Here is a 16,336-nt window from a genome sequence, read left to right on the forward strand (position 1 = left end):
CAGGTGCCCAGCTGGGCGGGCTTTGTTATAGCAGGTGCCCAGCTGGGCGGGCTTTGTTATAGCAGGTGCCCAGCTGGGCGGGCTTTGTTATAGCAGGTGCCCAGCTGGGCGGGCTTTGTTATAGCAGGTGCCCAGCTGGGCGGGCTTTGTTGTAGCAGGTGCCCAGCTTGGCGGGCTTTGTTGTAGCAGGTGCCCAGCTTGGCGGGCTTTGTTGTAGCAGGTGCCCAGCTGGGCAGGGTTTGCTATTCCAGGTGCCCAGCTTAACGGGCTTTGCTATTCCAGGTGCCCTGCTTGGCGAGCTTTGCTGTTCAAAGTTCTCAAGCCCCCCACCCTGTTCCACCCCTAACTTCCCAAGTCTTCCTTCCCTCTCCTCTGACATCATGTGAAAGAATCTCAAACTCTCACGTTACACTCCCTGCTGTGGCCTACGCTTGTGAAGATCGCCAGAATCCGATTGGCTTATTCCCAAGCAGTACGCGAGATTTTAAGATGCTGCATTGTGATGTCAGGGGAGAGGGGAGGAACCCTTGGGAGGTTAGGGTAGGAGCAGAGTGGCGTGCTTGGCCACTTGGAACAGCAAAATCTGCCCAGCTGGGTACTTGGGAGCCGTTTGTCAGCAGAATAAAAGTGCTTGTCATGGACACGGCATGAATGCTTTTGCAAACTTCTGAGGGGCAATGCTGTTCGTTATATTAGTGAACAGGATGTGACAGACTCCCTTTTAGGGTACATTCACACCACCGTATAATTTTATCCTCGTCAGGTCTGCATCCGTTCCGCATTTTGCGGAATAGATGCGGATCCATTCGTTCCTATGGGTGAATAAAATGTAAGGATAACGTTCAGTATGTTGTCCGCATCCGTGTTTCCAAATTTCTAGTCCGCAAAAATATGAAGCTTGTACTACTATTGTCTGCACAGATCGGTCCGCAGCCCCATTCAAGTCAATGGATCCACAAATTGCGGATGACATACGGAATGGTTTCCGTATGTCATCCGTTTTTTGCGGATCTGTTTCCGTATTATTTAAGGCTTTAATAATTTATTTATTTTTTTCTGTTTTTTTTTCCTTTTGTTTTTTGCGGACCGTAAAAAACGGAAGACATACGAAACACAAACGGAAGTTATTCATCCGCAAAATGCGGACACACTGTTCTGTTATTTGCGGATTGCAAAACGGAAAGGATTACACACAGTCGTGTGACTGTACCCATAATATCATTAATTAAAGGGATTTTGTCACCAGGATTTCACTTACTGAGCTGTTAACATGACCACATCAGTCTTCACGATTTATATTACAATATACTAGTATTACTGCGCTGTGTCTTGCAATTTGTCTGTAAAATCGCTTTTATTGATATGCAAATTACCTAAATAAGGAGCCCAAGGGGCTGTCCCTCTGTCCGGTGGAGCCCAGCCGCACCCCTTCTCCTTGAGCCCAGCACCACCCCACTGCTAATTTATTCACTCCTCATCGCCGACCTCATATGCCTGGTGCGCTGTAATCTCGTGCATGCGCCGTGGAAAGACCAGTCAGCGCATGCACAATGTGTTCTGTGAGGCTGATGCCAGGACACCGTGAGGGCGCTGACAGGTCTATCCAAGGCGCATGCACGAGATTACGGCGCATGAGGCATATGAGGTCGGCGAAGAGGAGTGAATAAGTTAGCAGTGGGGCGGTGCTGGGCTCAAGGAGAAGGGGTGCGGCTAGGCTCCACCGGACAGAGGGACAGCCCCTTGGGCTCCTTATTTAGGTAATTTGCATATCAATAAAAGCGATTTTACAGACAAATTGCAAGACACAGCGCAGTAATACTAGTATATTGTAATATAAATCGTGAAGACTGATGTGGTCATGTTAACAGCTCAGTAAGTGAAATCCGGGAGACAGAATCCCTTTAATATAATATTTATAATATGAATATCTCAGTATTATGAAAATTAACGAAAAAGAAAAATCATGTTTTTGGTTAAAAGCCTGGCCCATGCAGAAGAATAGATGCATAACACCTCCTAAAAATAAAGGTTCAAGATGTGCCGCTTATGCCTGTGTCTGTGTGCATGGCATCTCATATTGTACACAACTGAAGAGGCAAAATATCACACACCTTAATGTATATGTCTGATATATATTTCCTGACAGCAGACTACCTGACAATTGGTCTTGATGTGCTGTTGACACCCATGGCCACCTGCATGTTACCTAACATGAGTAATAAAATAAAAATGAAGGCCCAGTTCACACTGTTATTTGATCAGTTACTTCCATCAGTTATTGGGAGCCAGAACCAGTAGTGAAGCCTACTCAGAGGTAAGGTGTAAGGGAAAGATCTGTACCTGTTCTGTGGTTTTAGCTCACAATAAATTATGGAAATAACTGACCAAATTGAAGTGTGAATTCAGCCTAAGGGCTAATGTACACGACCGTGTGCGGCCTGCGCCCGTATTGTGGCCCGCGAACAGCCAGTCTGCTGTATACAGGCACCGGCTGTGTGTGCTTCGTATCACAGTTGTGGACCCATTCACTTGAATGGGTCCGCATCCGCAAATGGCCGACACACGGCTGGTGCCTGTGCATTGCGGACCGCGCACCTTCATGTGCATGAGCCCTTGCTCTTACATTTGCACCTAAAAATCGCACCCAAGCAGAGGCTTACATTCAAAAGCAATGTAAACATTAGAGATTTCAAGGTTTTCAAAGTTTTTTTTCTATCCACACATATGTCTACTGCCTCAACAAGATCTAAAACATATGCCATGAAATATTTGACCTTCACCTCTGAATGTGATAAAAATACAAAAGGCCCACACTAAAGAGCTACTATGCTACCTAAATGTACAAAGCAGGCAGCACAGAACTCAGTTTATACACACATGCACCTTCATACAACTTTGCATCAAACAGCCATTATTGGCAAAAAGTGCATCACGGTTTCTCCTCCTCTCACTGCTCGATGTCGGCACTGTCCACGCTGGTCTTCTCTTGGCATCTTCACACAGGCAGGATCAGGAACTTCAGATCTAACCTGGGGAGAGTCTTGGATTTAACACAAGACCAAGGTTGGTACTCCAGCTGAGCTCTAACCTGCACTAGAGTCATTTGCGGCAAGGAAGTATCAGTGCTTGGCCGCCAGGACATATGAGACACATTTTGACACCATGTCATTTTTACGTCTAAATTAAACTGATTCATTGATTGATCTATCTTTATCAGGGTCAGTGTTTTTTGTTTTTTTACTGAAGATACAAAGAAGTGAATTGGGACAGAATTTTGAACCTAGTTGTAGTAAATGACTTAGTCACCACTACTATGTCAGGTCTGCACACAAACAATCCATACTTTCATTACCATAATATCTATGGATAACAGCCATAACCCTACACAGAACTTTCTCAATTTCAATATCTTTTTAAGGATTTTTTTTTTTCCTTTCAGTCAATCATACCGGATATGTGTTGTTATTTCTGTGGTAGAAATGAAACTGAACGGATTATTTCAACCTTTTATTTTTTTTTATCCTCCAACAGAAAAGTAACAAAAGAAAACCTGGCTCAGTCTGCAGGTAGCATCACAGAGAGTCTGATGAGCATCAGTCGAATGATGTCCCAGCAGGTGCAGCAGAGTGAAGTAACCATGCATACTCTAGGTATGATCATAGAGATGAACGAAGCAAAAAGAGCACAAACGTCCCTGACCACCGCGTTTCCCCCGAAAATAAGCCCTACCCTGATAATAAGCCAAAGCACTATTTTGCAGGGTTTTTGGAGTAGGCTTAAAATATACCGGTAGTACAACACCCTATTTTACTAAAAAAATTAAATAAAAGTACCATAATGACATAAGGTCTGCATTCACCCTAGGCCCATTTCAAGGAGTTTGTACGTGGAGTGATAACTACCCCCCTAATTGGGGAGCTACACTCATTGTAAACAAGCACATCAAATTCAGCACATAGTCATGCTACATCCATGAACAAACATTAGTAGTTATATGGCTTTATAGTGTACATTTTATGGCATGGAGATGTGCCCCTTCAGCTTTGATCATCTCTCATCGGAGCAGTGTAGCGTACAAGCTCATAGGTAGTCTATGGCTCCATGCACCGCCAACCCCATCTCTCCAACAAAGGCCAAGCAAAGCCAAAGTGCTGAGATGAGTGCTTTAGGGTTGTTTCCGGTATTACATTTACCGGGTTTTGCCTTTTATCGATACTAGGCTGTGCTACTGCAGTCTCCCTCCCCCGTGCTGCTGCCACCAATGGGAACCAAGTGGAGGGGGGGCGGGCGCACTGCGCCACCAATGATAATTGAAGTTTAATACAAATACAGCCGGCGGCAGAAACACATTGCTGGCACCCGACCTCTGACAGGGCGCTGCGATCCGCGGCAATTAACCCCTCAGGTGCCGCACCTGAAGGGTTAACTGCCGCTGATCGCAGCTCCCTGTCAGAGGTCGGGTGCCAGCAATGTGTTTCTGCCGCCGGCTGTATTTTTATTAAACTTCAATTATCATTGGTGGCGCAGTGCGCCCTCCCCCTTCCTCAGCATTAAAATCATTGGTGGCGCAGTGCGCCCCTTCCCCCCATTACCCCAGTATTAAAATCATTGGTGGCAGTGGCCACAGGGTCCCCTCACCTCTCATTGGCGGCAGTGGCAGTTGTGATCGGAGCCCCAGCAGTGTAATCCTGGGGCTCCGATCGGTTACCATGGCAGCCAGGACGCTACTGAAGCCCTGGCTGCCATGGTCAGCTCCTTGCTGCCATGTGCGCAGGGCAGCAGGGAGAGTGTAAGATCCTATTCACCCTAATAGATCTCTATTAGGGTGAATAGGACAAGGGATTAAAAGATCCCAGGTTCTAGCCCCTAAGGGGGAAATGGTTATTAAATAAAAAGTAAAAAAAACACATCAAAATGTTAAGTATAAATCACCTTTCCCAATTTTACATATAAAATATATAATCAATAAATAAATAAACATATTACATATCGCCACATCCTAAAAGTCCAAACTATTAAAATATTAAAAAATTCTCCTATGTGGTGAACGCTGTAAAAGAAAAAAAAAACGCGTGATTCGCCATTTTTTTACATAATTATTTTTTGGGGTCTTTACATTATAATTTTTTGTCGCCTTGTCCCCCCAAAAAATAGCATAGGACTGTTTGATTATGGGCCGGACGTTCCATAAAATGTGGAATGCACACGGCTTTTTTGGCGTTTTTTTTGCATAGTATCACAATACTTTTTATGGTATCGAAACCGAATCAAAATTTTGGTATCGAAACAACCCTAGAGTGCTTATGTCTCTTTGTTTCAGCAGACCGTGTTTGAAGTTTTTTTAAATGATCCCCTTCAGTTTTTGCATGTATTGCTGAAAATCCTGTCTGGATTGAGGCACAGAATCTACAGTCGTGGGCAAAAGTTTTGAGAATTGCATAAATATTGGAAAAGTTGCTGCTTAAGTTTTTATAATATCAATTTGCATATACTCCAGAATGTTATGAGGAGTAATCAGATGAATTGCATAGTCCTTCTTTGCCATGAAAAGTAACTTAATCCCCAAAAAAACTTTCTTTTGCATTTCATTGCTGTCATTAAAGGACCTGCTGAGATCATTTCAGTAATCGTCTTGTTAACTCAGGTGAGAATGTTGACGAGCACAAGGCTGGAGATCATTATGTAAGGCTGATTGGGTTAAAATGGCAGACTTGACCTGTTAAAAGGAGGGTGATGCTTAAAATCATTGTTCTTCCATTGTTAACCATGGTGACCTGCAAAGAAACGCATGCAGCCATCATTGCGTTGCATAAAAATGGCTTCACAGGCAAGGATATTGTGGCTACTAAGATTGCACCTCAATCAACAATTTATAGGATCATCAAGAACTTCAAGGAAAAAAGGTTCAATTCTTGTTAAGAAGGCTTCAGGGCATCCAAAAAAGTCAAGCAAGTGCCAGGATCGTCTCCTAAAGAGGATTCAGCTGCGGGATCGGAGTGCCACCAGTGCAGAGCTTGCTCAGGAATGGCAGCAGGCAGGTGTGAGCGCATCTGCACACACAGTGAGGCGAAGACTTTTGGAAGATGGCCTGGTGTAAAGAAGGGCAGCAAAGAAGCCACTTCTCTCAAAAAAAAAACATCAGGGACAGATTGATCTTCTGCAGAAAATATGGTGAATGGACTGCTGAGGAGTGGGGCAAAGTCATATTCTCCGATGAAGCCTCTTTCCAATTGTTTGGGGCATCAGGAAAAAGTCTTGTCCGGAGAAGAAAAGGTGAGCTCTACCATCAGTCATGTGTCATGCCAACAGTAAAGCATCCTGAGACCATTCATGTGTGGGGTTGCTTCTCATCCAAGGGAGTGGGCTCACTCACAATTTTGCCCAAGAACACAGCCATGAATAAAGAATGGTACCAAAACACCCTCCAACAGCAACTTCTTCCAACAATCCAACAACAGTTTGGTGAAGAACAATGCATTTTCCAGCACGATGGAGCACCGTGCCATGAGGCAAAAGTGATAACCAAGTGGCTCGGGGACCAAAACGTTGACATTTTGGGTCCATGGCCTGGAAACTCCCCAGATCCTATTCCCATTGAGAACTTGTGGTCAATCCTCAAAAGGCGGGTGGACCAACAAAAACCCACTAATTCTGACAAACTCCAAGAAGTGATTATGAAAGAATAGGTTGCTATCAGTCAGGAATTGGCCCAGAAGTTGATTGAGAGCATGCCCAGTCCAATTGCAGAGGTCCTGAAAAAGAAGGGCCAACACTGCAAATACTGACTCTTTGCATAAATGTAATTGTCGATAAAAGCCTTTGAAACGTATGAAGTGCGTGTAATTATATTTCACTACATCACAGAAACAACTGAAACAAAGATCTAAAAGCAGTTTAGGAGCAAACTTTGTGAAAACTAATATTTGTGTCATTCTCAAAACTTTTTGGGTCACGACTGTACATATGAATCCTGACAGAAGCCACGACATGTTAACATGGCCTTAGATTGACAAGCACATCTTGATTAGATGGACCAATCCAACAGTGCGGTTAAATTCTTCTGAAATATAGGAAATAAAGTTTTAACTCGTTGGCACTTGGGCTTGCCTGGAAACCTGAAGCCTTATATTGTATATCAAGCACTGGTTACTGGGTCGAAATTGCAGTCTGTCTTTGACATCATGTCCTCTCTTTATCTGAAACTAAATAGTTTTAAAACTGAACTGCTTGTGTTTTCTCCATCTACTAACCTACCTAACCCTGATCTTCATCTCATTGTGCATTACCATAACTCCTAGGGTCCCTCACCCTGTCTGTTCAATTACGTGCCCGCTCATGTTGCCTGGACTTCAAAATATCTCTAAATATGATTACTCTGATTCATTCTTTTCCCCTCTCTAATTTCTCTCCTGTCCAGTCTATCCTGAATGCAGCAGCCATTTTCATCTGTCTGTCACTTCACTAGTTGCTCATACAGTATAGATTTTAAATTAAACTTCTCATTCTCATGCACAAAGCTCTCCATAATGCTGCATCACCTATATTTCATCTCTTACCTCTGTCCACCACCCTATCCATGCTGTACACTCTGCCATTGATTTACGACTAACTTCTTCCATAATCAAACCTCTCACTCCTGTCTCCGAGACTTCTCTTCAGCTACACCAGTAATTTTGAATGCACTACCCCACACAGTCAGGTTAGATCCTAACCACCATGGCTCCCTCAAAACAGATCTTTCTTTAGCCTCATTCTCCAGAGCCTGATCCATCATTCATCAGTATCCAACACACTCCATGCACCACAGATATTGGCTGGTGATGGCTCCTGCAGCTTTATATCTGCTCCCCTATTTAGTTAAGATGGCTGGACCATTGTACAAAACAGTCACTTTCTCATCCGTATCATTGGGGGAAACAGGCTTGACCATGGATATAACTGTTGCTGCTAGGAGGCAGACACTAAGCACAAAAAGTGGAAGCTCCTCCCCTTCAGCTATACCCTTCCTACAGGGACTAAGCTAAATCAGCTAAGTGTCTATGGGAGGCAGACCTCCTTGCGTTGCAGGTCTGCTGTTTTTTGTTTTTTTTGTTTTTTTTTCTAGCAGGAGTTTCAGGCAGTCCTTAGAGCTTCCTGCACTCCCACATGGGAGACCAGGGGGTTCCCCAAGCCCGCTCCTCCTTCCCGTTCTCCAGAAGCAAAGGAGGACCAGAGGTTCCTAAAAAGCCTCTGTATCCCGCCAGAGTTTGGATCTACCACTGCAAGTCCCCACTTGGTGCGGGCCGTCTGTTTTACAGTTTCTTTAATGATCGGCGCATTGGCTCTGGTCCTGGGCGCCGCTGGGCCCACTGCAAATTGAGACCCCGGCTTCTTTTGCAACCTACTCCTGCAGGGTCCCAGCGCAGCTTCTTTTTCCCCGGCCAGCGTATTGGTTCGGCCAGGGATGCGGTGTGGTGTTCTGGGGAGGAAGGGGGCGGTGACGGAGGTTGGTAGGGCCGGAATCGTTTTGGGGGCGGGGCATGAGTTCTCCCCGCTCCCACGCCGGCAGCTGAGCTGAGGCTGGATGAGGAGTGCTGGCTCAGCCCACATCCGGTTTTTAAAGGCACCTGTGGCGGGACGCTGACATGGCTCATCTGGTCATGCTGCCTGGATGGACACAGGCTGGGTAAGTGCTGTTTTTCCCTTCTTACAGGGTCTAACCTTCCCCCCTCATCCTCCTTCCTGTCATGGGAGGGTTGTCATTATGTCCGAGCCCAGGCCCCGAAGCAGGTGTTCAAAGATGTGCGCCATTACGCTTGTGCGTCGTGTTGCACAAAATATCTGCTCAGTCATATCCCCTCTGTGAAGCATCTTTGGACACGGCCAGGCTTATGGCTCGCTCGTCAGCCCTGTTGGTGGCTATTTGCCATACCCTATGGCTCTCCTGCTTGGCGGCAGATAATGCTTTAAAGCGGACCCTGACGGCCCTCCCCTTTACCGGCAGCAGACTGTTTGGTATGCACCTGGATGAAATCATTTTGGACGCTACAGGTGCTAAGAGCACTCATTTACCATAGAGCAGGGGGTGGTTTAATAAGTCAAAAAAGCGGAAGCCTTTTTTTCTCCCCTTTTTGGTGTTTTTCCAGTCCTAAGAGGTTGACCGACAAGTCTGCTTCGATCAGAAGCGCAAGCCTTCCTTCAAGCCTCGCCGTTCCTGGCGTCCCCGTCAACAGGGCTCCAAGTCCTTTAACCCCAAGACCTCCGCTGCATGACGGCCGGCTTCATTTGTTTCGGCATGTCTGGCTGGCTCATGTCGGATGCGTGGGTGAGAGAGGTCATTGCAGAGGGCTACAAGCTGGAATTCAAGTCCTCCCCTCCGTCCCAATTTTTTCAGTCATCGCCTCCGACCTCTCTCCATCTGCCGCAGATAGCTTCTTTTCAGGCGATTCGCACACTCTTGAGGCAGGGAGTGAATGTTCCGGTTCCTGCACAAGACCGTTTTCGAGGGTTTTACTCCAATCTTTTTGTGATTCCCAAAAAAGAGGGGACAGTCCGTCCCGTTCTGACCTCAAGGCACTCAACTGCTTCCTTCGCATCCGCAGTTTCTGGATGGAGTCCCTGAGATCGGTCATTGCGTCCATGAAACTGGGGAGTACCTATCCTCTATAGACATCAAGGATACTTATCTTCACGTGCACATCTACTTCAGACATCAGAGATTTCTCCGGTTTACAGTGGGTCCATTTCACTTCCAGTTTGTAGCCCTCCCGTTCGTCCTGGCCATGGCTCCCAGGGTCTTTATGAAGATTTTGTCCGCAGTCATGGCCCTGCTCCATACCAGGGGGATCGACATAGATACTTAGACGACATCCTGGTAAAGGGTCCGTCGTTCCGGGTGACAGCATAATCTTGGACACCCTGGATCGCTTCGGATGGATCCTGAACAGACAGAAGTCCTGTCTTTATCCATCGCAGCGGCTGACTTATCGGGTCATGGTGCTCGACACATTTCAGGCCATGGTATTCTTTCCTCTGGAGAAGCGATCCACTCTCCGTCTTCAGGTTCTCTCCTTGTTGCAGCCAGGTTCTATTCCCATTCGTCGCTGCATGTGGGCTCTGGGTCACATGGTCTGTGCCTTTTGAAGTAGTGCCCTATGCTCAGTTCCATACCAGGACTCTTCAGCGAGCCATTCTGTACAGCTGGAAGTTTTGGTTCGGGTTCAGTACGACAATTCCACGGCGGTGGCGTACCCCAATCACCAGGGCAGCACCTGGAGCCTGGCAGCCATGGCGGAGACGGCTCTGATCCTCAGTTGGGTGGAGAACCATGTTCCGGCGCTGTCAGCAGTTCACAACCCCAGCATCGACAATTGGATTGCCGACTTCCTCAGCCGAGAGCGTCTCGATCCCGCAGAGTGGGCTCTTCACCTGTTGGTCTTTCGAGCCATCTGCAAGCAGTCTGGTCGGTCAGACGTGGATCTCATGGCCTGCTGCTTCAACAACAAGGTCGAGGACTTTGTCGCGCGGTCCAGGGACCCCACGTCCCTGCCAAGGCCCAAACGATTGCCTGTCATTCTCGTGGCCCCCGATTGGCCTTGCTATGTGTGGTATGCGTCTCTGGTCACCCTCCTCGCCAACGAACCCTGGCGTCTTCCTCTTCGGGAGGACTTCCTGTCGCAGGGGACGATCTGCTACCCAAATTTAGGGTTGCTGCATTTAACAGCATGGCTGTTGAAGCCACCGTACTAAAGGCTCGGGGGTTCTCGGAGGCCGTGGTCCAAACCATGATTTGTGTCTTCTCTGATCTACCACCGGACCTGGAAGTCCTACTTTAGTTGGTGCGAGCGGCGTCAGCTGTCTCCCATTCGGTTCTCTTTGCCGCGACTCTTGGCTTTCCTGCAGTCGAGCATGGACTTGGGGCTGGCTCTCAGCTCCCTCAAAGGGCAAGTGTCTGCTCTCTCCATTCTTTTTCAGCAAAATTTGGCTTCGCTTTCGGCTCAGACTTTTCTGCAGGGGGTGGTGCATGCTGCGCCCCCTTTCCGTCCTCCATTGAATCCTTGGGATCTTAACCTCTTAGGGATGCATGACATACCGGTACGGCATGTTTCCCGAGTCCTTAAGGACTCCTGACGTACCGGTACGTCATGAGTTTAAAACGGGATTGTGGAAATGCGGGGGTTAATTGGAACAGGATGCCCGCTAAAATCATTCAGCGGGCATCCTGTCACAACGCCCCCCCCCCCCCCCCCGTATCGGCAATCTGCGGTTTGCAGCGCTTTCTGCAGTTTCTGATCCCAGAAACTTTAAAATGCCCAAAATATAGATTTTCACCATTCCCCCCCCCCCCCTTCCCCTGCACCCCTGAATGATTTTATGCTGGCAGGTGGTGCAGGGGGGGAGTGTCCAGTGGTTATACTAGAGTGTCAGCACATTGCTGACACTCTGGTATAAACGGCTGACATCTGTGCTGCGATGTCAGCCGTTTAACCCTTTATGGACCGCTGTATGGATAGGGTTAAGCGTCAGGGAGCTCCCTGCCTCTCCCATCGGGGGGCTGCTGTGCCTTTGCAGCCCCCAGACAGGATGTGGTGACAGAGGGAGGGAGCCCCCAGACAGCTCCCCTCCTTACTCTTCCCCGTCTGCTCAGTTGTGGCAGACGGGGAAGGTTCCCATGGCAACAGGACGCCTTCTCAGGCATCCTGCTGTCCATGGTGCTGAACAGATCTGTGCTAAAGGCATAGATCTGTTCAGACAAAGTGTAAGTACAATACACTATATAGTGTACTGTATTATACAGACATCAGACCCACTGGATCTTGAAGAACCAAGTGGGTCTGGGTCAAAAAAAATATATAAAAATGTAAAAAAAAGTGAAAAAAGTAAAGATAAAAACAAACAAACACATTTATCACTGAATTAAATAAATAAATACACTACACATATTAGGTATTGCCGCGTCCGTAACGACCTGATCTATAAAACAGTCATGTTACTTTCCCCGCACGGTGAACGCCATAAAAATAAAAAAATAAAAACTATGAGGAAATATACATTTTGCCCACCTTACTTCCCAAAAAAGGTAATAAAAGTGATCAAAAAAGTTGCATGTACGCCAAAATAGTACCAATTAAACCGTCATTTCATCCCGCAAAAATCATACCCTACCCAAGATAATCGCCCAAAAACTGAAAAAACTATGGCTCTTAGACTATGGAGACACTAAAACCATAATTTTTTTTGTTTAAAAAATGAAATCATTGTGTAAAACTTACATAAATAAAAAAAATTGTATACATATTAGGTATTGCCGCGTCCGTGACAACCTGCTCTATAAAAATACCATATGATCTAAGCCTTCAGATGAATGTTGTAAATAACAAAAGAAAATTGCCATTTCTTGTTACCTTGCCTCACAAAAAGTGTAATATAGAGCAACCAAAAATCATATGTACCCTAACCTAGTACCAACAATACTGCCCCCCTATCCTGTAGTTTCTAAAATGGGGCCACTTTTTTGGAGTTTCTACTCTAGGGGTGCATCGGGGGGGCTTCAAATGGGACATGGTGTAAATAAACCAGTCCAGCAAAATCTGCTTTCCAAAAACCATACGGCACACCTTTCCCTCTACGCCCTGCCGTGTGCCCGTACAGTAGTTTATGGCCACATATGGGGTGTTTCTGCAAACTACAGAATCGAGGCAATAAATATAGCATTTTGTTTGGCTGTTAACCCTTGCTTTGTTATTGGAAAAAACTTTTAAGCCTTGTAACATCCCCCAAAAATAAAATATAATTCCCAAATTGATCCAAACATGAAGTAGACATATGGGAAATGTAAAGTAATAACTATTTTTGTAGGTATTACTATGTATTATAGAAGTAGAGAAATTGAAACTTGGACATTTGCAAATTTGGTATATTTTTTTTAAACTCAGAATGGCCTGGATAAGTCAAAGCATTTTAAAGGATAACTGTCACACTTAGACCCTAATTTCAATTTTCATATATGTAGTTACTAATAACATGATATTCCAGAATCAGTTACTATTAGACTGACTTACCCCATATTTAATAAGATTCAGCCCCTAGCAACCAGTCTGCATAAAACTGCAATTTCACTAATCAGTTAAGATGGCCGCCACTGCCCTAACCCTGAGGCTAATCCCGCCTGCCCTCACTAGCCAGTAACAATAGCCCCCCAAAAGTGTCAGTAACCAGAGCCCTCCCCCCCAAAGGGTTAATCTCCTGCAGCACAAAGGGGTCCTCTTACTACATGTTGCTTTCATTTATACGCTGAGCAGACGGCAGATCTCCCTTCCCTTCCCTGCTCTGCGCTGCTTCGGCTCTGCATTGTCCAGCTCTGCTGAGTGAGGGTGCGTCTGCCAAGCGCAGGGAGAAGTGCACACAGCCCAGGCACTGTTATCAGCTGCTGGGGAGGACCTGGCTTTAATTATTTACTTACAGTCTCTAGATGCCAGTAATCTGACCTTGCAGGCTGCGTGCTTCTGTGTCCTCCGTCCTTCAGCACATAGACAGACCTTGCCTAGCAACCTTATTTTAAGCAGAGGTAAAAGTAGGCATTACAGGGAACAAAACTGTGGAATTAAGGGGTAATTGAATACACAGTGAAAAGTTGAAATAGGGCCACCAAGGAGATATTAACCGCCGGATCGCGTTCCGGAGGCGGCTGTCCCAGGCAGAGTCGTGCGTCATCTCGCGAGACGCGAGATTTCCTGTGAACGCGCGCACACAGGTGACTGTTAGGTTGAGGTACCAGCAACGACATTGGAGAAATGTCGCTCATGTAGACGGCTCACTACACTGGTGGATGGGGCCACGGAACCTCCTGGATACAGGAGGTTCTCGATGATCTCTTCCTAAAAATTTGAGGAAGGATCCTGTTCTCCCAGCCTTACTGTAGAGAACAAAACTATTGTACATAGCCAATTGAATCAAATATACAGACACCTTCTTATACCAGCGTCTGGTGAGTCGGGAAACTAAATAAGGAGCCAACATCTGGTCATTGAAGTCCACCTCTCCCATGAGCAAATTATAGTCGTGGACTGAGAGGAGCTTTTCAATGACACTGGTTGCCCGTTCTATTTGTATTGTCGTGTCTGCATGAATGGAGGAGAGCATGTAAACGTCACGCTTGTCTCTCCATTTCACCGTGAGCAGTTCTTCATTACACAAGGCAGCCCTCTCCCCCCTTGCAAGATGGGTGGTAACGAGCCGTTGGGGGAAGCCCCTGCAACTAGGTCGCGCGGTGCCACAGCAGCCAATCTGTTCTAGGAACAAATGCCTGAAGAGGGGCACACTTGTGTAGAAATTGTCACATAAAGATGGTACCCCTTGCCAAATAAGGGTGACACCAAGTCCCAGACTGTCTTCCCACTGCTCCCCAGGTAGTCAGGGCAACCGACCGGCTCCAGGGTCTGATCTTTACCCTCATAGATCCGAAATTTGTGGGTATAGCCTGTGGCCCTTTCACAGAGCTTATACAATTTGACCCCATACCGGGCGCGCTTGTTTAGTCCTGTGAATGATCATTCATATATATTATATATACTATTATTTCTTTTCAGCCACCTCATCCAGAACCATCCAAGAAGCCAATGAAGAGTTCAAATCCATGTCTGGAACCATTCAGCTCGGGCGAAAACTTATTACCAAGTATAATCGTAGAGAACTGACGGACAAGCTACTCATTTTCCTAGCACTTGCCTTGTTCTTAGCAACCGTACTTTATATCATAAAGAAAAGACTGTTTCCATTCTAGCAGCAACTGTGTGCTCACTTATTTCCAGGACCTTATTTAAGGATGGCTGCTGGCATAAACAAGTGAGGTTGTTCATGTGATGATCAGAAGAGGCCTTGAGGCAGTACATTCAGAGTGTGTCATCTCCACTACAGTTCATTCATGTCTTAATCAGAAATCAAGTGGCAGCAAAGAAATCTGGAGCCATAATCTCAATATAATTTTCCATGTAGACATTAACTAAAATACAGTCTGCCATACAGAAAGCAAATGTATGCTTAGGTGATAACACTTTTGTCTGCTGTCCCTCCATGTTTACAAATCTCTTTGGTTACTTTTATGCATGTCTTAAAGGGATACTAAACCTAGAAAGAGAAGCGTTTCCTGGCGTGTATGACTTTCTGCAAGCTCCTGAATCTGATGGAGAAATCAGGGATCCTCTTGGTCACCTCCTTCATTGGTTGATGAGGCTTTTGTTTATAGAATGAGTGGATGATTTCTACTGTGGCAGGCTACTTCCACACGTAGCTGATCTCACCAATTTCAAAAAGCCTGGCCAACCGTCTAATGTGTATGGGGGCCTCTTGACTCTCCTCTGACAGCAGATGTCTGGGGATGTTAGATTTCAACTGCCCAAACCATTTGTTCTACCGAAAAAGCATGCATGCTCGGCTGAGATGAGCAGGTATACAGTGCTGCCCATAATTATTCATACCCCTGGCAAATTTTGACTTAAAGTTACTTTTATTCAACCAGCAAGTAATTTTTTGACAGGAAATGACATGGGTGTCTCCCAAAAGATATAACGATGTATATAAAAGAGGCATTATTGTGAAAAAAAAAAATGCATTTCTCGGCTTTTATTTACATTTGAGCAAAAAATACGCACTGTGGAAAATCTCAGAGGATGTGGTTGGAAGCCAAAAGTGACACCTGTGCTGGCCAGGAGGATAGTTGGAGAGGTGAAAAAGAATCCAAGGATCACCACCAAGGCCATCCTGGTGAATCTGGGCTCTGCTGGTGGCAATGTCTCAAGGCAGACAATCTAACGGACACTGCACACTGCTGGGTTCCACGGATGCAGACCAAGGTGGACGCAACTTCTCGAGATAAGGCACACAAAAGCTCGCTTGGCCTTTGCAAAAGCTCATCTGGACAAAGAAGACTTCTGGTCTTCTGTGTTATGGTCAGATGACACATAAAAATTGAATTGTTTGGTCACAATGATGTTTCCTTCATTTGGCATAAAAAAGGAGAAGCCTTCAACCAAAAGAACACCATCCCCACTGTCAAACATGGTGGTGGAAACCTAATACTTTTTTTTTTTTTTTTTTTTTTTTTTTCAGCCAATGGACCAGGGAACCTAATCACAGTAAATGGCACCATGAAAAAAGAGCAATACATGAGGATTCTCAACTACATCAGGCACTCTGCAGAGAAACTTGGCCTTGGGCACCAGTGGACATTTCAGCATGACAATGACCCAAAACACACAGCAAAAGCTGTGAAGAATTGGTTAGCAGACAACAACATTAACGTTTTGAAGTGGCCCAGCCAGAGTCCAGACTTGAATCCAATTGAGAATCTGTGGAGGGA

The 16,336-nt window shown here is 45.9% G+C and overlaps 1 protein-coding gene across 1 annotated transcript in view; it reads left to right on the plus strand.

Moving 5' to 3' along the window:
• The window catches only part of BNIP1 (BCL2 interacting protein 1), a 32,124-nt gene extending 16,622 nt beyond the window's left edge, over positions 1–15,502 (plus strand). Inside the window, exons 5-6 of the mRNA XM_044277512.1 lie at positions 3,532–3,650; positions 14,568–15,502. Coding sequence (XP_044133447.1) covers positions 3,532–3,650; positions 14,568–14,761 — 313 coding nt within the window. The 3' untranslated portion in view covers positions 14,762–15,502. The remainder of the gene's footprint in view (positions 1–3,531; positions 3,651–14,567) is intronic.
• The last annotated feature ends 834 nt before the right edge of the window (positions 15,503–16,336 follow it).

Source organism: Bufo gargarizans, chromosome 2 (genome assembly GCF_014858855.1).
Source record: "Bufo gargarizans isolate SCDJY-AF-19 chromosome 2, ASM1485885v1, whole genome shotgun sequence".
Lineage (NCBI taxonomy): Eukaryota > Metazoa > Chordata > Amphibia > Anura > Bufonidae > Bufo > Bufo gargarizans.